Source organism: Megascapheus bottae, chromosome 12 (genome assembly GCF_031878675.1).
Source record: "Megascapheus bottae isolate mThoBot1 chromosome 12, mThoBot2.hap1, whole genome shotgun sequence".
Classification (NCBI taxonomy): domain Eukaryota; kingdom Metazoa; phylum Chordata; class Mammalia; order Rodentia; family Geomyidae; genus Megascapheus; species Megascapheus bottae.
The window spans coordinates 40728239-40751104 of record NC_143520.1 but is presented as its reverse complement, the minus strand read 5'-3'; the positions used below and the strand labels follow the sequence as shown (position 1 = coordinate 40751104).

General features: G+C 36.4%; 1 protein-coding gene across 13 annotated transcripts in view; it reads left to right on the top strand.

The window, feature by feature from the left end:
* The window catches only part of R3hdm1 (R3H domain containing 1), a 91967-nt gene that overhangs the window by 3821 nt on the left and 65280 nt on the right, over nucleotides 1–22866 (top strand). For 9 of the 13 annotated variants that reach the window (XM_090342879.1, XM_090342888.1, XM_090342885.1 and 6 more), the window contains exons 2-6: nucleotides 1786–1996; nucleotides 10487–10528; nucleotides 11009–11098; nucleotides 16875–16989; nucleotides 18298–18376. In XM_090342879.1, coding sequence (XP_090199005.1) covers nucleotides 1826–1996; nucleotides 10487–10528; nucleotides 11009–11098; nucleotides 16875–16989; nucleotides 18298–18376 — 497 coding nt within the window. In that variant the 5' untranslated portion in view covers nucleotides 1786–1825. The remainder of the gene's footprint in view (nucleotides 1–1785; nucleotides 1997–10486; nucleotides 10529–11008; nucleotides 11099–16874; nucleotides 16990–18297; nucleotides 18377–22866) is intronic. The other 4 variants (XM_090342883.1, XM_090342889.1, XM_090342890.1 and 1 more) reach the window with 2 other exon arrangements.

Below are 22866 nucleotides of genomic sequence, written 5' to 3'. Positions count from 1 at the left end.
TCAGGCAGCTGATACCTAAATACCAAGGAAAGCAGAAAAGTCCATGAGACTCTATATATCCAGTTAACCAACAAATAACAAAAGTGAAGGAGTAACTCAAGTAGTAGAGCACCAGACTTGAACAAAATATCCAAGTGATATCATGAAATCCTGAATTAAGCTCCAGTACTGAGGTTTAAAAAAAAATTTAGTAGTAGAGTGCTTGTCTAGCATACACAAAGACCCAGGTTCAATTCCTCAGTACCACATACATAGAAGAGCCAGAAGTGGTACTGGGGCTCAAGTGGTAGAACACTAGCATTGAGGAAAGCCCAAGGACAGTGCTTAGGCCCTGAGTTCACTCTCCAGGACTGGAAATTAAAAAAAAATTAAGGGCCTGGAGGTTAGCCTAGTAATAGAGTCCTTGCCTAGCATGTACAAAGATAAAGATGACCCCGGATCAATTCCTTGATATCACATACATAGAAAAAAGCTCCAAGTGGTACTATGGCTCAAATGGTAGCGCTCTATTCTTGAGAAAGCCCAAGGACCATTCTCAGGGCCTAAGCTCAAGCCCAGGACTAGCAAAAAAATAAAATAAAATAAAATTACAGAGGAGTTACTATGAACAGTAATATAATCACCCCGAGATTTTGCTGTTTACATTTTGCCTTTCGTACTTTTACCTATTTCCATCTGTCTTTTTATGTACTCACTGATTAACTTTCTTTGTTGTTGTTTCAAAATGTTTACATCAAATTCTGCTAGTTCTTGGTACATTTTTCACATGCCATAAAATGACAGCTATCTTCAGGATTAATTTCTGCTACATTTCAATTTGGTAACTAGTTTCAAGTTACCAATGTTTTTTGTTTTTGTTTTTATTTTTTTCTTTTTTGCCAGTCCTGGGCCTTGAACTGAGGGCCTGAGTACTGTCCTTCTGCTTTCTCAAGGCAAGAGCTCTACCATTGGAGCCATAGTACCACTTCTGGCTTTTTTCTATGTATATGGTCCCAAGGAATCGAATCCTGGTCTTGGTGCGTGCTAGGCAAGCACTCTAACACTGGGCCACACTCCTGGCCCCACCAATGTTTTTCTTAAATTTATTAATGACATTAAATATATTGACATTCTGTGATCACTTGTGAGTGCCATTTTCAAAATTCTGGAATTTTAAGGTACTTAGAATTTTGGGAAAACAGATGAAATTTATAAATTTTGTTTTAACTGAATAATGTAATTCTTTAGTGAAAACTTGTAAAGTCATTTAAAAACATATATTATTATCCAATCATTACCTTCTATCATTTTTTTTTAAATTTTTCATCTAACATTTATTTTTGCCAGTCCTGGGGCTTGAACTCAGGGCCTGGGCACTGTCCTTGGGCTTTCTCAAGGCTAGAGCTCTGCCACTTGACCCACAGCACCATTTCCAGCTTTTTTCTGTGTATGTGGTACTAAGGAATCAAACCCAAGTCTTCGTGCATGCTAGGCAAGCACTCACTCTACCACTAGGCCAAACTCCCGGCATACCTTATATCTTAATCTGACTCTTACTAATTTTCACAAACCACCTGTGCGTTGAAATCAGTTCATATCCTTATTGGAGCTCTTTTCTCATTGCATTATGATTGTTTTGTTGTTGTTAAATATGAAGCACGAAATAGTTTAGTTCTTGAAAGTGGGAGTCTTGCTTTTGTATATATATATTTAGTATCAATTCCTGGTACATAGAAGTCCATATTGTATAGTAATTTAATGTAAAAGAATTTCAAGCCTAATTAAGATTTTTCTTTTCTCACTAAGGCTTCAAGTTCCCTGTAGAATTCTAAAATAACCTTTGCTAATGAGGATGTCTGATACTGTTACTATAAAAGATGAAACTGAAACAATGAAGGATTTGGAGGCAGAAGTGAAAGATACCACCAGAGTTGAAAATCTTATCAAGTCAGAAAACTATGGGAAGATTTTGGCAGAGAAGAATGAACATTGTATTGACAACAATATTGATTTGCAGGTAAATAGGATTTTCTTCATGCCTACAAAATAACTAATATTACTTGATTATGGTTCTTTTCATATAAAGTTCACTCCAGAATTCTCAAAGGGTTAAACTGATTCTTCTGGACTCTTGTGGGGCTTGAACTCTAGACTTGAGTGTTGTCCTTGAGTCCTTTAGCTCAAGGCTACTGCCCTATCCTTTGAGCCACTTCGGTTTTCTAGAGGTTCATTGGAGATAAGAGTCTCCAGGACTTTAGTGCGGGCTGGCTTTGAACCAAGATCCTCAGGTCTCAGTGTCTTGAGTAGTTAGCATTACAGGCATAAGCCACTGCACCCGGCTTCCTTCTGGACTCTTAAGTTTGAGTCATCTGGATTTGGTTCCTGTGTTTTAGCTATTGATTTGTATGTATATTATCATTGTAACATAATTTGGTTTGTGTGTAGCCAGTAGATTTTTATCTGCTTTGTGATTCTATCTTTCCCCTAACTACCAGTGCTGAGAGTTAAGAAGTTAGTATATATGCTGTTAGAAGAGAAGAAAATAATATAGTTAAGTATTCAGAAAACTTATTGACAGAAACAACCCAAGAACTGCTCAGTCAACCATGACTGAGTAGAAAGATTGAGGATGTGGGAAGGAAAGGACAGAGGTATGTTGCTAGAGGCTTTTGATACTGGACTCATACAAATACTGAGAACTTTATGTATATATGAAAACTAAAAACAAATTAAAAAGTCTTTTAGGGTCTGCGAGTTTGGCCTAGTGGTAGAGTGGCTTGCCCAGCATACACGAAGCGCTAGGTTTGATTCCTCAGTACCACATACACAGAAAAAAAACAGAAATGGTACTGTGACTCAAGTGGCAGAGTTAGACTTAAGCAAAAAGTATCCAAGGACAGTACCTAGGCCCTGAGTTCAAGCCCCAGGCCTGGCAAAAAACAAACAAAAAATTATAGCTGTACTTTATTTTTAGATGAAAAGTGAAGCAACCACCTTCAAAGTTTATTCTTTCATTCAGAAACTATTTAGCTCCCAATTAGGTATCAGTTACCATGTTGCACAATGATAGCAATTTCTGTAGCTATAAAAAGTATTTAGATTACCTTGTGCTTATGGCACATACTTATAGTTCTAGCTACCCAGGAGGCTGAGATCTGAGGATCATGATTTACAGCCAGCCTGGGCAACAGAGTTTGTAAGATTCTTTTGCTGTTGTTGGCTGTGTTGGTGGTGATAATGATGAGGTGAGGTGGTTGTGAGGCTTGAACTCAGGGCATTGGACCCTTCCCTGAGCTTTTTTGCTCAAGGCTAGCTCTCAACCACTTTCAGCTGTAGCTATCAGACCCAACTGATTAAGTACAATCAAGTGTATTTATCTAAGAAATTAGGAGCAAACCATATTGTAGTCATTTTTAGTAATAGTATTTTTTTCTTTTTTTATTGTGATTAATAGAAGGGTTACATTATATTCACCAGATAAAAGGTGCATAACTTCACAAACATTAATACTCTTTCTCATGACATGGTCCTCATTTCCCTCCCACCCTCCCCCTGCTTATCTTGATTTCCCCCCTTCCCTATCCAATTTCAAATAACCAATTAAGCACATATAAAATATATCAAATAACAAGGTGAAATATTGTAACAATATGAGATAACCAAGGGATTAGTATTTTTAAAACATCAAACTATTGCTATTCAGTAATTGTTATATACCAGTCTCCTGACTTCATTAGAGAAAACTGGCTAAAATTCTATTGCATTTGTGATTGAAATGATGAAAGATTTCCTTTTAATCTGTTTCTACATTATAGGAGACCACGCTTATGAACAAATGCATTATTTAACTTGCATTATTTCGTTTTCTGGTATGTCTGTTGTGTTGCTCCTTGATACTTAGCATAAGAACATTCTAATGACTATGATCACATGATAGTCAATTGTTTAGACTACAGGAAATTTAAAGAACCAACCCCCTACCCCCATCAGAGGGGCATGGTAAAGGTCTTACTGCAGTGAAATAACTTCTTTAGACAGGTTCAAGTAATAGAAAATTGAGAATGGGCATAGATAAAATTATGAAGTTAATTTTTCTAGCTGGGTACCAGTGCTTATGCTTGTAATCCTAGCTACTCAGAAGTTTAAGATCTGAGGATCAAGGTTCAAAGCCAGCCCCAGCACAAAAGACCACGAGATTCTATCTCCAATTAACCACCAGAAAACCAGAAGTGGCACTGTGTCTCAAAGTAGTAGAACGCCATCCTTGAGTGAAAAGCCCTAGTTTGGAGAACCCCAGGACCAGCACACACTAAAAAGTAATTTTTCCCTTTCTTTTTTTTTTCCATTTAAAATGATGCAAAAGTCAACTGTGTTTAGCATCAACAAAGAATATGGTATATTGCATCAATATAATATTGAACATCAATGTGCTGTTTTGTGTAAAAAAATAATAATTCTGGTTAGTATAGTATGGTGAGCTAGTGACTTAGAAGCTTCTGACAGGATAACAACTACATAGTGAGACACTAAAAAATAAAAGCAGTAACAGTTGTCAAAATCATACGGAGTTGCATGTTCTAACATATTACTAGACATTTGTCTTTAGTAACTTCAAGGTATTTTTCAAAGGCTTTATATATATATATACATATATATATATGCTATCTATATTGTATTAGAACAGTGCCCCTCCTACCACACATTATTGACAACAGGGCTAATGAAATTTGTGTAAGTTGTCTTGGTAAACAGTGTTCTAGAGGAAATAATAGAGCTGTTTTTGTGGTTGTTGTTTAACAGGTAGACCTTGTTTGCTAGAGTTACACAAATAATTGCTCGTGTATATGTGAATTATTTATATACAAGATTAGTTCATGAAAATGTTTAGAATATTCTTATTTATATAATAAACCTTTTGATAATTAAGATGGAAATCTTACATCTAATTTCTCTGAAGTTAGCTTTGTGTGGGGCGGGGGGCCCTGGGAGTTTGACTTAGTGGTAGAGTGCTTGCTAGCATGCGTGAAGACCCGGATTCAATTCCTTGGTACCACATACATAGAAAAAAGGGCAAAAGTGGTGCTGTGGCTCAAGTGGTAGAACTCTCACCTTGAGAAAGCCCAAGGACAATGCTCAGGCCCTGACTCAAGGCCCAGGATTGGCAAAAATAAGTAAATAAATAAATGGAGAGGGAACAATGAAGCAATGACAACCTAATAAAGCTGTTCCCACTCCCCATCACCAAAAAAAAAAAAAAAAAGAAGTCCTCAGGAAAGTTCACATAATATAATCCCATCTCTCTTTTTTTTTTTTTTTTTTTTTTTTTTGGTGGGTTATGGGGCTTGAACTTTGGGCTTGGGTGCTGTCCCTGAGCTCTTCAGCTCAAAGCTACTGCCCCTATCCCTTGTGCCACAGCCCCACTTCCCTTTTTTTTTTTTTAAGTGATTAATTGGAGATATGAGTCACGCGTCACAAGTTCTTTAGTGCCGGGCTGGGTTTGAACCATGATCTCATATCTCAGCCTCCAGAGTAGCTACGATTACAGGTATGTGCTGCCGCACCCAGCAGCAAAGCTTATTTCTTGCCATATGTTCTACCAGATTTCAATAGAATGACTGTGTATATTAACCCTACATAATGTTCTATTATTTTATTAACATCCAATATGCCCAACTGTTTAAATCTTTCAATTCACTTTCCAAATGCATTTTAATTTTTAAAAATTACTTATAGATTTTGATACTCTGTCGTTGAACATGGATCATATACATAGCCCATATAGTTTGCTTTCACTGTACTTTACTATAGGATGGAAAAAGATGGCTACTATTTATTACTGATATTGAAATAATTATACTAGCTTTACTTCTTTGGGTGATATTCATGCACATAACCAACAGGTTGGGACTAGCCTTTATCTTTATTTAATATTCAAAATAACTAAACCAAAGAGTCTGTGGCTTAGGTTTTTTGTTTGTTTATTTGTGGGTCATGGGGAAACTATCACCATCAACAAAGTTTCCTGAGTCAAGAGAACTGACTTAAAAAAGAAAAATTAATACAGCAACAAAACACAGTACTTAATTTTATTTTTCCACTATTAAACCTGTGGGCCATACACCACAAGGTTGACTCCACAGGTCTAAGTCTCAGACCTTAAGAATGGTTAAAACAAAGCCACAGCCTGGCACTGTGGTTCACACCTGTAATACTAAGCTATTCAGGAGGCTGAGATTTGAGGATCATGGTTCAAAGCCAGCCAGGGAACTAAAGAACTTGAGACTCTTATCTCCAATTAATCACTAGAAAAATGGGATGTAAGGATGTGGCCCTAGGCATAGGGCAGTAGCCTTGAGCTAAAGAGCTTTGGGACAATGTCCGCAGGATTGATACACAAAGAAAAAGATTATATCATTTGAAAGAATTTCTGTGTAAAGCCAAATCTGGTTGCCAAACTGATAACAAAAGTAGGAAATAAAGGATATTAAATAAATAGCTAGTTTTTCCTGTTTTATTGTATGTCCATATGTATGTGTGTGCCAGATTTTTCTGGTATATGTTATATGATTTCATTTTCTTGATGGTTTACTTCTGTAGTAATATATTTCTTTTCTCTTACTGTGTGACACGTTATCACAAATTGAGAGACATAAAGCACTAGTTGTTTATGAGCTCACAATAGACTCATCTGGGTTCTGAACTGAGGGTTTAGATTAACAAGACAAAAATCAAAGCTGTCACCTAGGCTGAGCCCTACTTTAAAGGCTCATTTCAGCTGTTCCCATATTGTTTGAGTATGCATTTCTAGAATGTCTTTCAGGCTCTTTGCCCCCAAGAAACTACCCACAGACCAAAAAGGAACTTTCTTATCTGCAAAGCTAATAGTATTATATTGAATCTTTTTAATTTCTCTTGACTTGTCCTATTTCCAAACCAGAAACACTTGTGGTCTTAAAAGGCTGAAGCCTTCATTATAAATCTCTGTGTGGACATGAGGCTTAGTTAATTCTGTAAAATTTCAGCATACACAAGGTGCACCTAAATTTGTATTGTCTTGTGGACCATCTTTGAAATTCTGTCTACCACAAGAATATGTAAGTTACAATAAGATTTTTTTGTTTGTTTCTTTCTTTCGTTGGTTTTGTGCTGGTCCTGAGGCTTTGACCTTTTGTGCTCAAGGCTAGTGTTCTACCACTTAAGCCATATCTTAACTTCTGGCATTTGAGTAGTTAATTGGACATAAGAATCTTACAAACTTTCCTGCCTGAGTTGGCTTTGAACTAGAATTTCAGACTTCAGTTTCCTGAACAATCAGGGTTACAGACATGTACCACTGGTACCTGGCTAAGAAAGCTTTTTGGTTTTTGTTTTTGTTTTTTAATAAGAGTAAAGTGCATTGTACTAAGATTCTAAGGCTCCTAAGTTATTTAGGTGTGTGTGTGTGTGTGTGTGTGTGTGTGTGTGTGTGTGTGTGTGTGTGTGTGTGCGCGCGCGCGCGCGCGTGTGCGTGTGTGTGTGCGTGTGCATGTGCGTGCGTGCATCAGTCATGAGGCACTCTTATCATATGAGCCAGTAATTAATTATTTCTGGCTTTTCAGTAGTTAATTAGAAATAAAGAGTTTCACGGACATTCCTTTCCAGGGTGGCTTTGAACCCAGATCCTTAGATCTCAGCCTCTTGAAGTGCCCAGCTGATTGTTTGCTATTTAGTAACATCATATTCTTGAGAATGGGCATTGTCTTTAGTTCCTTAGTAACTGGCACAGTATGTGGTATACAGTAAGAACTTGATGTCATTTTTCTTCTTGATCACAGGCTTGTTATGAATTAAAACTGAGCATATACATGTGTAAGTCTCTGAATATTGTGTTGCTGTAGGAACAACATTCAGTTCTACCTTCATTCTATAGATTTTTAAATGTTAATATCTGATGCTTAAGCAATTTAAAACTTCTTGGCCTTTAAAGATGTAGAAAATTGGTTTTCTCATGTTTAGTGATTTAGAGTTTATAGTCACTTTAAAAAAAAAAAACAACCAAGTGAAGTGACTTAAGCCTGTAATCCTAGCTACTCTGGAGGCTGAGATCTGAAGGTCAAGGTTCAAAGCCAGCTTGGGCACAAAAGGACTTGAGACTCTTATCTCCAGTTAACCAATGAGAAGCAGGGCTTGGCTCTGGGGTAGGGCAGTAGCTTTGAGCTGAAGAGCTCTGGGACAACACCCAGGCCAAATTCAAGCCCCATGACCCACAAAAAACAAACAATACAACAACAACAAAAAAAACCTATCCTTTCAGTGAACATTTTCAAGAACCCTATTCTTGAAATACAAATAGTATGAATTTTTGTACAGTTAAGGGCAAACTGAAAAATAAATTGCCTAAGAAACAAAGTTACGATTTTAAATCTAGTTGTTCTGCATATGGATACAGCATTGACTGCCAGCTAATGATCTCTTAAGCATTTTTAGTTTATAGATTTATATAATTAATATTTAGAGTTATAAGAGATTAAAGAAATGAAAGGGTAATTCACTATTTTTCTCTTCTGCTTCCTTAGTCAATGTACATTTTCCTAGTTTTCATCAATTACTTTTCTCCCACTTTTTTCCTTTTGAGTGTTCACTCTGACTATATAACTTTTTTTTTTTTTATCAGTCATGGGACTTGAACTCAGGGCCTGTCCCTGAGCTTTTTCACTCAGGCTAATGCTGTACCACTTTGAACCACAACTCTACATTTGGTTTTCTGGTGGTTAACTGGAGCTAAGAGTCTTGCAGATTTTCCTGCCTGAGCTGGCTTTGATCTACAGTCCTGAGATCTCAGCCTCCTGAGAAGGTAGACTAACAGAACTGAGTCACTAGTCCTTAACTACAACTTCTTTTTCTTCTATTTATTGATGCAATTTACAATCAGTGAAAAGTTTCCATATAGCTAAAGAAGAGAGCCCTTTTGCATCACTACAAAGTACATGTGTATACATGTATGTATACATATATATGATATATATATCATATATATGATATATATATATCATTTTCTTCTTTGTAAGAAGCAGAACTTTTTTTTCCTTTTTTTTTTTTTTTTCCTGGCAGTCCTGGGCCTGGGCACTGTCCCTGAACCTCTTTGTATAAAAGATTAGCACTCTGCCACTGGAGCCAGAGTGCCACTTCCAGCTTCTTCTGAGTAGTTTATTGAAGATAAGAGTCTCACAGACTTTCCTACCCAAACTGACTTCGAACCACCATCATCTCAACCTCCTGAGTAGCTAGGATTACAGGCATGAGTCACTTCCTCCCTCCCCTTTTCCCTTCCCCCCTCCCTCCTCCTTTTCATTGCCTTTATCATCAATTTGGTGATACAGAGTCAAAATCCTCAGATTACTATGCTCAAAATAGGGATGGTGATATAGTTACTAGGGACTTTTGTTTCCATTGGCTTCCAAAGAAATGGTTTTAAGGTATATTTAAAATAGAGGCTTCCCTCCCACACCCCCCTCGCAGTCCTGGGGCTTGAAATCAGGGCCTGGGTACTGTCCTTGGATACTTTTTACTCAAGGTTAGTGCTTTGCCACCTGAGCCACAGAGCCACTTCCAGCTTTTTTGTGTGTATGCCGTACCTAGGAATCAAACCCAGTGCTTCGTTCATGCTAAGTAGGCACATTACCACTGGGCTATGGCTATGCTCCTGGTCCTGAGGCTTTTTTTTTTTTCTTTTTTAAGTAGTCTAGTCTAAGGATGAAGGACTTTGAGTATATTTTATGTTTATTATCAAACTGGCTCCCTCATGTTACTGAGTATAACTGATAGACCCTACACTATTTGGGGCTGTAGTTAGAAAAATGAGATAGAAGTAGGAAGAGTGTTTTGTGTTACAGGCACTTGATTTCACAAACTATAGCCTGAATGTCTTATTGGGTTCCCAGATTTGGGGACTCATTAGGTGTTGGTCATGCTTAAACATTTCTGTTGTCTTTCCCCTTTGTTTCTGTTTTATTGACCTATCCCAGTGAGTAGGATTCTGTTACTAAAACTGGTAGAGTACATTTAATTGTGTCAAAAACGCTTAGTTGGTATGTGTTTGCTAGAATTCTGACTGTACATTTGAATCATTCTTTTTACTAAGACTGGAATATTCTGAACTCAGATGTTTACAATTGTTGAGTTGTTTAGTGTGGTTCCTCCACACACTGAACACTGGCTAATATAAAAGACTGAACAAATGTGTTCTATTTTGCTATTACAAGTCACTTTACAAGTTCCCTTGTGTTCAGTTAACAGAAATTGTGGCCATTTGCTGACCTAAAGAAAAATGTCAACCCACAGAAGGATTTTAAAGAATCTACAAGTGTCCTTTGGGGAAGAACCAATACTTACTCGAGAACCTACTCTGATTTCCTCATTTTGCATACTTTGTGCAAAGTTAGTTTTTCTGTGGTTTTGATTTACAAATAAGAACAATTTTCTGTCTCAGTATGGAATTTAATAAAAATCTTTCTTATTGTATATTCAGCGGCCACTGCAGTCATTTGGACAGACAGGAAAAAGGTCTAAGGTATTGTAAATATTTTGGTGTGCTGGCATGCCAAGGGCCTTCCTTCATGCTTGATGAATCCTTGTTTTCATATGGCACTACATTCAGTTTAGTTTATTTTTTATTTTTTGTATTTTGGGGGGAGCAAAACGCTTGTTTTTTTTTTTTTATTTGGGGTTTTGTCTTGCCAAGTTGCTTTTATGCATTGCTTTTAATCTTTGGTATTTCTGTAGAGTAATCGCTTTCTCACCATTCTTTGGTTTTGAAGTTGGAATTATTCTCATTCTGGCTTATTGCTATAATTTTCAAGATGCCATCTGTTGTTTTTCCTGTTAACAAAGGTTTCTACTAGTATTTAATGATATATTTATCTGGTACATTTCATCCAATTTTATATATGTCAAAGCTATAAAGAAATTTGCAAACACTATTCATGGGACTTTGAATAGATATGCCCTAGATTTATGAAATGTAGTGTTAATTTTAAATACTTCTCTCTAGTCAAGCTCAAAATTAAAGCTAGTTCGGAGCCTTGCAGTGTGTGAAGAATCTCCACCACCTCCTGCAGCAGAGATATCACAGGAGAACCAGGTAAAAAAAAAAAATCTCCCTCAAAAATGTTGTTTGGAGACATGGTGGAACTGGAGATGTTTTTTGCCAATGAATAAGTAAATCAGTGTGTGTTTCATTTTTATGAAGTAAAACTGGTTTGATAATACTTGGAAACGAAGATACAGGTACAGAGTTCAAAATACTCTTGGAAAAACTTTGAGATTGTACAATGTGGCCTTAAGAGAGTGATAAATTAAGCCAGGCATGGTGGCTCACACCTGTAATCCTAGCTACTCAGAAGGCTGAGATCTGAGGATCGCAGTTCAAAGCCAATCCGGGCACAGAAGTCCATGAGACTGTTATCTCCAATTAACCACCTGAAAACCGGAAGTGGTGCTGCTGCAGCTCAAGAGGTAGAGTGGTAGCCTTGAGCTGAAGTGCTCAGGGTCGTTGCCCAGGCCCAGAGTTCAAGTCCCATGACCACCAAAAAAATAAGTAAATAGTAATCAATTAGTATTAAAAAGTAATCAAATGTTAAGGTAATAATTCTAGATATAATTATGATGAAATGTGCCTTTTTACTTTTGAATTGTAGAAATTTGTCATATACTTATTTTGACTTACTGTACAATATTATTTTACTTAATCTGAATGCATATATAGCCAGTTTTCATTTCATGTGATGCTTTAATAGTTATCTAATATTTCTAATTCTTGTCTCCTCATTAAATTAATGCTTGAGAGTTAAGCAGACAGTCCATTTTGCTTTTTATACTCTAATGTAATGACTGAGACAAATAATTTCCTGTTGAAGCCGGGTGTGGTGGCTCACGCCTGTCATCCTAGCTACTCAGGAAGCTGAGATCTGAGGATCAAAGTTCAAAGCCAACTCAGGCACAAAAGAACCTGAGACTGTTATCTGCAATTAACCTCTAGAAAACAGGAAATGGGGCATGGCTCAAAGGCAGGGTGGTAGGCTGAATTCAAGGCCCAGGACCACAAAAAATAATTATTATAATTATAAAATAATTTCCTATTGATCTTTGTTTCATGTTAAATTTGGACATATGAACATAAATGGTTTTTAGTCCATGTGATAACTTGAGCACCAGTGACTTGTCCTGCTTCATAAGAACCCCACCATTAGGTTTCCAAAGAATCAAAGCAATGTGTATTTAAGAAACCATGACTTAATTTTCATAATAATAATAAATATTATTATTGTTATTATTTTGTCAGTCCTGGGGCTTGAACTCAGGGCCTGGACACATTGTCCCTGAGCTTCTTTGGCTCAAGGCTATTTGAACCACAGCAAAACATATCCTGTTTGGAAGATGCAGAATTGTAGTTAAAATATTTCTACTAAGTATTATGATCTAGACAATACTTTCAAGTATTAGCTAAAAGCTAAAAGTTACTACATACTCTGAAAAAAATGAAAGTGTGTTTATTTGGGATTGTGGGAGGTGTTAATCCTAGGGCTTAAACTGGGCATCGTCCCTGAGCTTTTTTTTCCTCAAGGAGACAAAGAAGAAACAACTGATAGTGTTCATCTGTAATTCCAGCTACCAGAGAGGCAGGAGAATTGCAATATAAGGCTGAGCCTGAGCAAAAGCATGTTTAAAAAGTCAATTAATGGGCCGGGAGTTTGGCCTAGTGGTTAAAGTGCTTGCCTAGCATGCACAAAGACCCGGGTTCGATTCCTTGGTACCACATACATAGAAAAAAGCCAGAAGTGGTGCTGAGGCTCAAGTGGTAGAGCTCTAGCCTTGAGAAAGTCCAAGGACAGTGCTCAAGCCCTGAGCTCAAGCCCAGGACTGGCAAAAAAAAAAAAAGTCAATTAATGGGCTTGGGGGCTGGGAGTTTGGCCTAATGGTAGAGTGCTTGCCTAGCATGCACAAAGACCCGGGTTCAATTCCTTGGTACCACATACCCAGAAAAAAAACCACAATGGGCTGTGGGTGGGGTTCAAGTGGTTGATAATTTGTCTAACAAGTACACAGCCCTGAGTTCAAATCCTAGTACTAAATAAAAAGAGAAGAAGAATAAGCCTATTCCTGTAGATCAATATGGTGGGTGGGACTGGTTGTTGTTGTTTTTTTTTATTTTGAAAAACCGTTTCTTCATTCTTTGACCAGTCATCTTAGCCTTGTGACATAATCAAGAGAGTTGAAAAAGTAAATGTTGGTTAATACAGAAAATGTGTGCTTTTTTAGAAAAACTATTTTGATCTTTTTTCTTTTCAGTATATTTTACCTTATATGAAATTGTTAGGGAAGAAATCTACATAAATCAAACCAGTGAAAACTCATAGGAGGAAAAGTTTAGCATACAGGGTAAATGTTATATGTTAATGTATACATTAGGCATCACATATAATTTGGGTTAGAATTTCATAATGAATGAGATGATTATGCCAGAATTTAATTATTCCACTTAATACAGTGGTTCTCTTAGATATCGTTTTGTGAGGGTTTTTTTTTCCTTTACCCATCTAGAAAAAAGGTACTTCTTTTAGTATAGTTTTTTTCCATGCCTTGAATGAACTAAGTTACACCTGAATGGAAATTGAAATATAAGTGAAATGTACTAGCATCTAATACTTGATTACAGAGGCACTTCTGGGGAAATTCATGTGGAAGAAAACTCAATATTAAAAAGATTTACATATAAATAGTTTAGCATTTTTAAAGTCTTGTTTATTTACTACTAAAAATAGGCCAATTATAGAAAAGGCCCAAGATTTCCCTTTAGTTCATCATGATAAACTAACTTAGTGTCTATAATTAACATATGTATTTGAGGTGAGTACATGGAAATCAGATATTCTAATCATTGGAGATTTCTTTAAATAAATGTCTTAGAGGTAATGTGAATTTTCTTTTTCTTTCTAACTGCTATTAGGTATCTTTCTGAGTAACAAGAAACAAAGCTTCAAGTCCAAGAAAATTGAAATATTTTATGTCTAAAAAGTGATTCTAGGCCGAGAGTTTGGCCTAGTGGTTAAAGTGCTTGCCTAGCATGCATGAAGACCTGGGTTCAGTTCCTCGGTACCACATACATAGAAAAAAGCCAGAAGTGGTGCTGAGGCTCAAGTGGTAGAGCTCTAGCCTTGAGAAAATCCAAGGACAGTGCCCAGGCCCTGAGCTCAAGCCCAGGACTGGCAAAAAAAAAAAAGTGATTCTAGGATTTATTTCCAAATATCATTTATTTATTTATTTATTTATTTAGCCAGTCCTGGGTTTGAGCTCTGGGCCTGAGCACTGTCCTTGGGATTTCTCAAGGCTAGAGCTCTACCACTTGAGCGTCAGCACCACTTCCAGTTTTTTTCTATGTATGTAATACTGAGGAATCGAACTCCAGTCTTCGAACTCCCAACCCTCTTTTAAATTTTTTCATGGAAATAAGCTGGCATAGTGGGTCACGCCTGGTGCGGTGGCTCAATCCTAGCTACTCAGGAGGTTGAGTTCTGAGGATCAAGGTTTAAAGCCAGCCCAGGCAGAAGAAACTCTTATCTCCAATTAACCTCTGGAAAATGGGAATTGGGGCTTGGCTCAAAGGTAAGGTGATAGCCTTGAGCTGAAGACCTCAGTGACAGCACCCAGGTCAAGGTCAAGCCCCACGACTCACCAAAAAAAATGGGGGGGCCAAGAGTTAGACCTAGTGGTGGAGTGCTTGCCTAGCATGCATGAAGGCCAGGGTTCAATTCCTCAGTACCACATATATAGAAAAAAACAGAAATGGTGCTGTGGCTCAAGTGGCAAAGTGCTAGCCTTGAGGAAAAAGCCCAAGGACATTGCCCAGGCCTTGGCTTCAAGCCCTAGGACTGGCACAAAAATATGTGTGTGTGTGTGTGTGTGTGTGTGTGTGTGTGTGTGTGTGTGTGTGTGTGTGTGTATATAGAAACGAGAAAAAGCCTCAGAAAGTAAATGAATGAGAAGAATTACTGGTAATTGAATATTGCCACTGTGTGATAGATAATAGATAAAGCAGAGAGAGCATAAAACAAGTGTCCATTCTTCTGGTAAAAATTGTCAGAACCTAGCATTTGTTAGGTATATAATTTTAAGTAAAAATTACAACTCAAGTAAATTGGGAAGAAAAAATTCAGAAGAGATAAAATAACAGGTAAGAATTATACTGAATTAAAAGTGTATTTAATGGGCCGGGAATTTGGCCTAGTGGTTAAAGTACTTGCCTAGCATGATGAAGACCCGGGTTCTATTCCTCGGTACCACATACATAGAAAAAAAGCCAGAAGTGGTGCTGAGGCTCAAGTGGCAGAGCTCTAGCCTTGAGAAAGTCCAAGGACAGTGCTTAGCCACTGAGCTCAAGCCCAGGACTGGCAAAAAAAAAAAAAAAGTATATTTAACAAAAATTCTGCTAAAGATTATTTTGGGGAAAAAATTGTATGTTGGATATTTAGCTCAATACAAGAGCACTTGTCTGGCAAGTGGCCCTGAGTTCAGTCCTGAGATATGGAGAAAAAAATAATACGTAGGGGTCAAAAAGTAGTATAATGTAAAAATTGCTAGATGGCCAGGAGTTTGGCCTAGTGGTAGAGTGCTTGCCTAGCATGCACAAAGACCCAGGTTCGATTCCTTGGAACCACGGATGTAGAAAAAAGCTGGAAGTGGTGCTGAGGCTCAAGTGGTACAGATCTGGCCTTGAGAAAGTCCAAGGACAGTGCTCAGGCCCTGAGCTCAAGCCCAGGAGTGGCAAAAAAAAAAAAATGCTTTTTATACATGTATGTATGTGTATACATGTAATTTATTCTTAAAATAGCCTACACTTCTGTCCTGAAATTTATTTCAGCTTTCTTTGTAATTTTGTGTGAATAAGCAGACATTAACGTGAATTTTACGTTTTCAGTTTCTGTTCGTTAATTTCCAGTAATCTCTTTTGGTTCTAAATTTTCATTTGTGACAGTAATTGACTGTAATGACATTTTTTAAATAAAATCTAAAATAATTTGTTTTCTTCATATAAGAGGTGATTACAGTCAAACATTACCTATCTGGAAGAATACATCTTATTTAAAACCTTTCTGAAAAGACTTTGTGGGATATACATGAAATTGAGCACAGATAATTTGTATATGTAAATTATTTTACATATAATTTTCAAATAGGGAATCAAATCACATCCCTATGGTTTGGGAACTTATTTATACTTATATTTTTTATTGTAACAGAGTGAAAGCAATGTGTAAGTTTGATTAAACATTTACTTTATATTCATATATTCCTACTGATTGTTAATAACTATCATGCTTTTGTTTAGCATCTGCATGAGAAAACAAGAAGACCTAGCTCTTACATCCTTCAAGGGTTTTATACATAAATGCACTAGGGGCTGGGAATTTGGCCTAAAGGTAGAGTGCTTGCCTAGCATGCACAAGACTCAGGTTCAATTCTTTGGTACTACATACATATAAAAAAGCTGGAAATGGTGCTGAGGCTAAAGTGGTAAAGCTCTAGCCTTGAGAAAAAGTCCAAGGACAGTTCTCAGGCCCTGAGCACAAGCCCAGGACTAGCAAAAAAAGTGCACTAAAACTAATTGGAAGCATTTGTTTTCTTCAAAATAATTTTGAGAGGATGTTTCAACTGATAGATGAAAACATTAAGCTTTTTCTCAAGACTTCGATACAAAGTAATAAAATATTAAGCATTTTTTTCTTCTTCTGGAAATCTATTTTTATAAAATAAAAATCTTCCCTTTTTTCATACATTTTGTGTCATTGAGGCAATTTGTATGCCATGTTAAATGAATTGTTTTATATTTACATCTAGTAACTAATATTACCTTCCAACAGGAAAAAATTCAGATCCAGTTAACACAATCATTTGAAAAAGAGGAGACGCCCTCAAGAGATGAAGCAGATAAAGAAAAAGCCAGTGATAAGTTACCCAGAAAAATGTTATCAAGAGGTTTGCAATTTATTTTTTAAGCAAAATTTTAGTTTTATTCTTAATAATTCTATTTTTTAGTCCTGAAATAATGATGCATAATTTATCTATATTGAGAACAGCACAGAACAGTCTGCAAGGACGATATAGTATTTACTCATGCAGTTTGACATAGAGCTATACATTAGTGGGATATTTCAAACAAAAATTGCTGTGCCATAATAACTAAGGTTATTACTTAATGACCTGCCTTTCATATTAAACATAACAGAATATGCTGTGTGCAAATGGCTCACACCTGTAATCCTTGCTGCTCAGGAGGCTGAGATCTAAGGATTATAGTAACCCATCCCAGGCAGGAAAGTCTGTGAGACTCATTCCCACTAAAGTACTTTTAAAAAAGCCAGAAATGGAACTATGGCTCAAGTTGAAAATCCACGAAAAACTCAGGGATAGCACCCAGGCCCTGAAAACAGTAAAAATGCTCTATTAAGTTTAGAAGCATAATAGCCTATTGGCCAGTGTTATGAACAGCATAAGAATATTGCATTTGAAGGGGAAAAATAAAGAGTATTCAGACACTGTTTTGAATAAAAATCTTTGGTAATAAACCTGATAGAATCATAGTTAAATAAGTACAATGTTTCTGAACTAAAATTTCTATCATCTGCCTCCAGATTACTGCCTCTACTTATATTCTTATAAGTCAACCAAGTTGTTTTAATTTCTACAAATAGAGTTACTTAGTCATTAGAATGTTTGTTTTCTTTTTAAACCTAAGGAGGCAATTTAAAGATGAAAGTTTGAGGGCCGGGAGTTTGGCCTAGTGGTTAAAGTGCTTGCCTAGCATGCATGAAGACCCGGGTTCAATTCCTTGGTACCACATACATAGAAAAAAAGCCGGAAGTGGTGCTGAGGCTCAAGTGGTAGAGCTCTAGCCTTGAGAAACTCCAAGGACAGTGCTCAGGCCCTGAGCTCAAGCCCAGGACTGGCAAAAAAAAAAAGAAAGAAAAAAGAAAAAGATGAAAGTTTGATATGTCTCTGAAAAGATCTTCAAATTATTCAGAATAAATTAATCTGGCATTGTGAGACATTAACTTTTGAAGAATGTACAAATATGTGTATTTATTTTAACCTATTTTATTAGCATTGAGAGATGAAAAACTATGGTCTTCTGAATTCATAATAAATTCCCTTTTGCTGCTTTGTCAGTTTAGTTTTACATTGTAGGATGTGGCATTTTATATAAGACATATATCATGTGAAAAAGGAAAAGGGATTGGTTTTCAAGCAACTTTATACTGGGTTTTTGTGTTGTTGTTTTTTTAGATTCCAGTCAAGAATACACTGATTCAACTGGCATAGATCTACATGAATTTTTAGTAAATACATTAAAAAACAATCCCAGGTAAAAATTAAAATTTATAAGGCTTACATTGCTCTAGAGTTCCATAATTTTGCTATATATATTTTCATTATTAAAACAGAGTACTAGAATAAGATTGAAGGTATTTGAAGTACACCAGAAATATTTTAGTTTTTTAGGGGGGCTAAGATGTTGCAGTCTGCAATACATGTAAAATGCTTTTGCATTATGCATGTCTTTATGATATAAAATTAATTCATATTCTTGGTACGAGTTCAAATGTAACATGATTGTGAAGGAAAAAATAAAATGATATCTTGGCATAATACATCCCAACCAAGAGCTCACTATATTCATGTATAGTGAGATTCTTTTTCCTTTTTTAAAATACTGAGATTTGAACACATGGCAGATATTCCACCACTTGAACTTCTAGCCCTTTTTATACTTTAGTTCTCTTTAGATACTTTCTGATATTTCTGCATAGGACCAGCTACTGACTAAACCTCCCCACTATACCTTCCACATAGTTAGGACTATAAGTATCACCATGATGATCCCATTAAATGGGATATAACTAAGTTTTTGCCTGGGCTAGATTCAAACTGCAGTGCCAAGGCACAGCCTGTAAGAAGTGTTGTGTCCAAGAAAGGACAAAATTATACCTTCTGGCTCTAGCAGGTGTCATGTAAAGTTTATTCTACTGGTAATCCTAGCTACTCAGGTGGCTGAAATCTGAGGATCAAGGTTCAAAGCCAGCCCGGGCACAAAAGGACCTGAGACTCTTTATCTCCAAATAACCTCTAGAAACAAGAAGTGGGGCTTAGCTCCAGGGTAGGGTTGTAGCCTTGAGCAGAAGACCTCAGGAACAAAGCCCAAGTCCAGGCCCAGGGGTAGGTTGCAGCAGCCTTGAACTGAAGAGCTCAGGTACAGGACTCAGGCCGAGTTTGAGCCCCATGATCCACCAAAAACAAAAATAATAAGTAATATATATATATATATATATATATTCTAGAAAGGGATAAGGAAGCTGTTGACAAAGTATAAAGCACAAACCATTTTTAATTGTCTTTAACCAACACCATAAGACGATATGGTAATGTGTAGGGTCTTTTTATTATTCCATTGAGGATAAAGTGATATTGGGAAGTAGAGAATGCTAAAAACAAAAGAACAAAAAAAAAACAATAAAACTATATATGACATCAATGAACAATGAAACCCTATTTTTCTCACGATAAACTGTCTTACTCATGTGCCATTAAAAATACTGTGCTGAGTAATTTCAGGATTTTACATATAGTAATGTCATAATGAGATTTACATTTGTAAGAATGATTAATTAGAATCCCAGTAAACTAAAACCAGCAAAAGAGAATCAGTATTGTCTAACTACTTTATATGCATGTATAAAAGTGGGACAGTTCAACCTGTTGAAATTATTTCTAAAAGCAGGCATAGGATAAGAGGGGAAGGGATAGAAAGTATTAATTTGATTGGGGTACATTATATGTGTGGAAATACTACAATGAAATACCTCCTTGCACAATTAATAAATACTAATGAAACAATCTTAGTAAAATATATGCTAATAAAAATCTTAGTAAAGAAAAGATCACTTGATAATTTAAAAAAAGAGTCTTGACATTGGGCCCTTAGAGGGTAGTTAGGAGACCATAATGACTTATCGAGAAGAAAGATATATTTGAAAGATACTTAGGAAATGACATGATCCATCTTGATGATTATTTGTACATTGAAGAGTAATGAGAGTAGCCCTTAGGTTTCTGGCTGGTTTAACAACCCAATAAATTTGAAAATAATGGACAAGCACGAATGGATTATAATATATTGTGACATTAGTTAGAAGTATCCAATAAAGAAGATGGATGTTTAAATGGTTCTGCCGGGGCCAGCCGGCAGCAAACCAGGGTTCGCAGATTGGGGTTCCTGAAATAGGGGGCAAGGAGTAGGAAGAAATAGAAGAGAGACAGACACACCGGGTCCGGGATGTCTGCAGTCCAGGTAAAGGCTCCCCTCCAGCTTCTTCCCTTCTTGAGACCCAGGGAACTTCCAGGTGTTACATTCATATGGTAAATCTCAGATCATTTAAACAGAATAAGGCCAGAAAACAATAAGACAATAAAGCCATTGTCTGATGCAAATCAAGGTACAGTTTGATTCCACTCTGGCTCCCAACATGGCTCTGGTTTTCAAGTGAATGATTTAAGCTCGATAAATTCAAGGGTCATCAACAGGGATAAAGTTTGTTTTCTGTGGGGTTGCCCAACGAGAGTAAGTAACATGGACAAAATTCTCCAAACCATACAAAAGGTAGGTGAAAAGAAAAGGATTTCCTGAAGTTAGCATAAAAGTTATGAAACTGTCAATATGGAATCAACCAAAAGGGAGTTTTTCACAAATAATGAAGTAACAGGAAGATTAATACAAGTACCAAAAATAATCCATTAGATTTAGAAATTAGAAAGCTGTTGGCTACAACAGTCGTTTTATTTCGAGAAAGACATTAGTGAGAAGCCAGGAAATGTATGGATAATTTAGGTAGAAAATAAGAATCTTCGACAGGCAGAAGTATCATTTCCTTTAAGTATGTAGGAAAAATACTAATAAGGGTCAAGAATTAGGAATTCATTTTTATGGATTCCAAATTAGTTGTCAAAACAGCTTTTTTTCTTCTTGCAGTCTGAATTAACTGTTAGAAAATCTTTGAATGCAAATGAGACAGTTTCTTAATGCAAGAAATTACAAGCACCAGCACAGTGCCAAGAATCCAGACTTAGCATCTTTATGCCTTTAAAAAAAAACAAAAATATAAGAGACAAAAATTAGGAATCCATTTTTATTCATTCCAAATTAGTTTTCTATTTTACAGTTCTGTTTTCCTTTATAAGTGTATGGCTTTTTAAATGTATCTGCCCCAATTTTTAAGTATACAGCTTAATATTTGTATATTTATCCATTAACATGACTGTCATTAGAACTTTTATTTTTCCTGCTGCTAGTCCTGGGGCTTGAACTCTGGGCCTGGATGTTGTCCCTGAATTTATTTTGCTGAAGGGTAGCACTGAGCCACAACTCTGCTTCTGGCTTTTTTTGTAGATAAGCATCTCACACACTGTCCTGCCCAGGCTGAGTTCCCACTGTGATCCTTATATCTCAGTCTCTTTAGTAGCTAGGATTACAGACTCAAGCCACTATCACCCAGCTGGATAGCTATTTGAACTTTATTACTCCTAAAACAATCCTAGTACCCTTTAGTTATTACTGTGCTAATAGTAAATTAGAAGATTAGTCCCTCTTTTCTATTTCTACAGATTTCCCTGTTCTGTACATATCATATAAGTGATACATTATATTGTCTTTTGTGACTGACTCATTTAGTGTGATGGTTTCAATGTCCCTCCCCATTGTACTGTATATTAATACTTTGTTTCTACTGTGAATACATTTTTACTGAAACAAATATACAAGAGAATAACTCAAGTAATGGCTAATATATAACTTAACAGCTAAATATTGTGGGTTTTGGAATTTGAAGCTAATGTTAAATTTTATGAGAAATAAGGTTTGCTTGATAATTGTTCAGCATTCTCTCAACGAAACAGATAGCTAAATGCCAAGTAGATGTGGCAGATTAAAGTTAGAACTAAGTTCAGTAAATTTTCAGTAAGGTTTTTGGGACTGAACATTACCTGGAGAATTAAAGTAGATACATACTTTCATTTATTTATGATAAAGCATATAAAGGAATATTATAGGTCATTTTTATTTAAAAATTGTTCTTTACCTTATTAAATCCTCCTGTATCTTATTAACAAGTTAAATAATGATGTACCAGGAGTTCCTGTTGACAAGAGGTATTTTCATTGACCTTATTAACATCAGTCATTACTAAATTAGAGCTAGGAACTTTCACCATGCTTACATTTATTTTTTTTTAATTTTTTTTTAATTTTATTGTTGGTTGTGGGATTGAACTCTTGGTCTGGGTACTGTCCCTGAGCTCTTCAGCTCAAGGTTTTCACCCTACCCCTTGAACTACAGTGCCACTTCTGTTTCTTTTTCTGTGGTTAACTGGAGATAAGAGTCTCCTGGACTTTCATGACTGGGCTGGCTTTGACCTGCGATCCTCAAATCTCAGCTGCCTAAGGAGCTAGGATTACAGGCATGAGCCACTAGTGACCAGCCAGGCTTACATTTATTAACATAACCTTTAGGTGCCTATATGTGAGACCCTGTTTTGAAAGGAAGGGAAAGAGGGTAGCTGTAATCCTAGCTACTCGGGAGACTTAACTTTGAGGATAATAGTTTAAAGCCAGCCAAGCCAGGCACAAAAACAAAAAAAATAAATGTAAGTGGAACTGTGGCTGTAATGGTAGTGTTAACCTTGAGCAAAAAATGCTCATAGGCAATACTCAGGCCCTTAGTTCAAGCCCTAGGACCAGCACACACACACACATACACACACAAATTATTTGCTTATGCATTTAGCGTGTTACTAATATTGGACT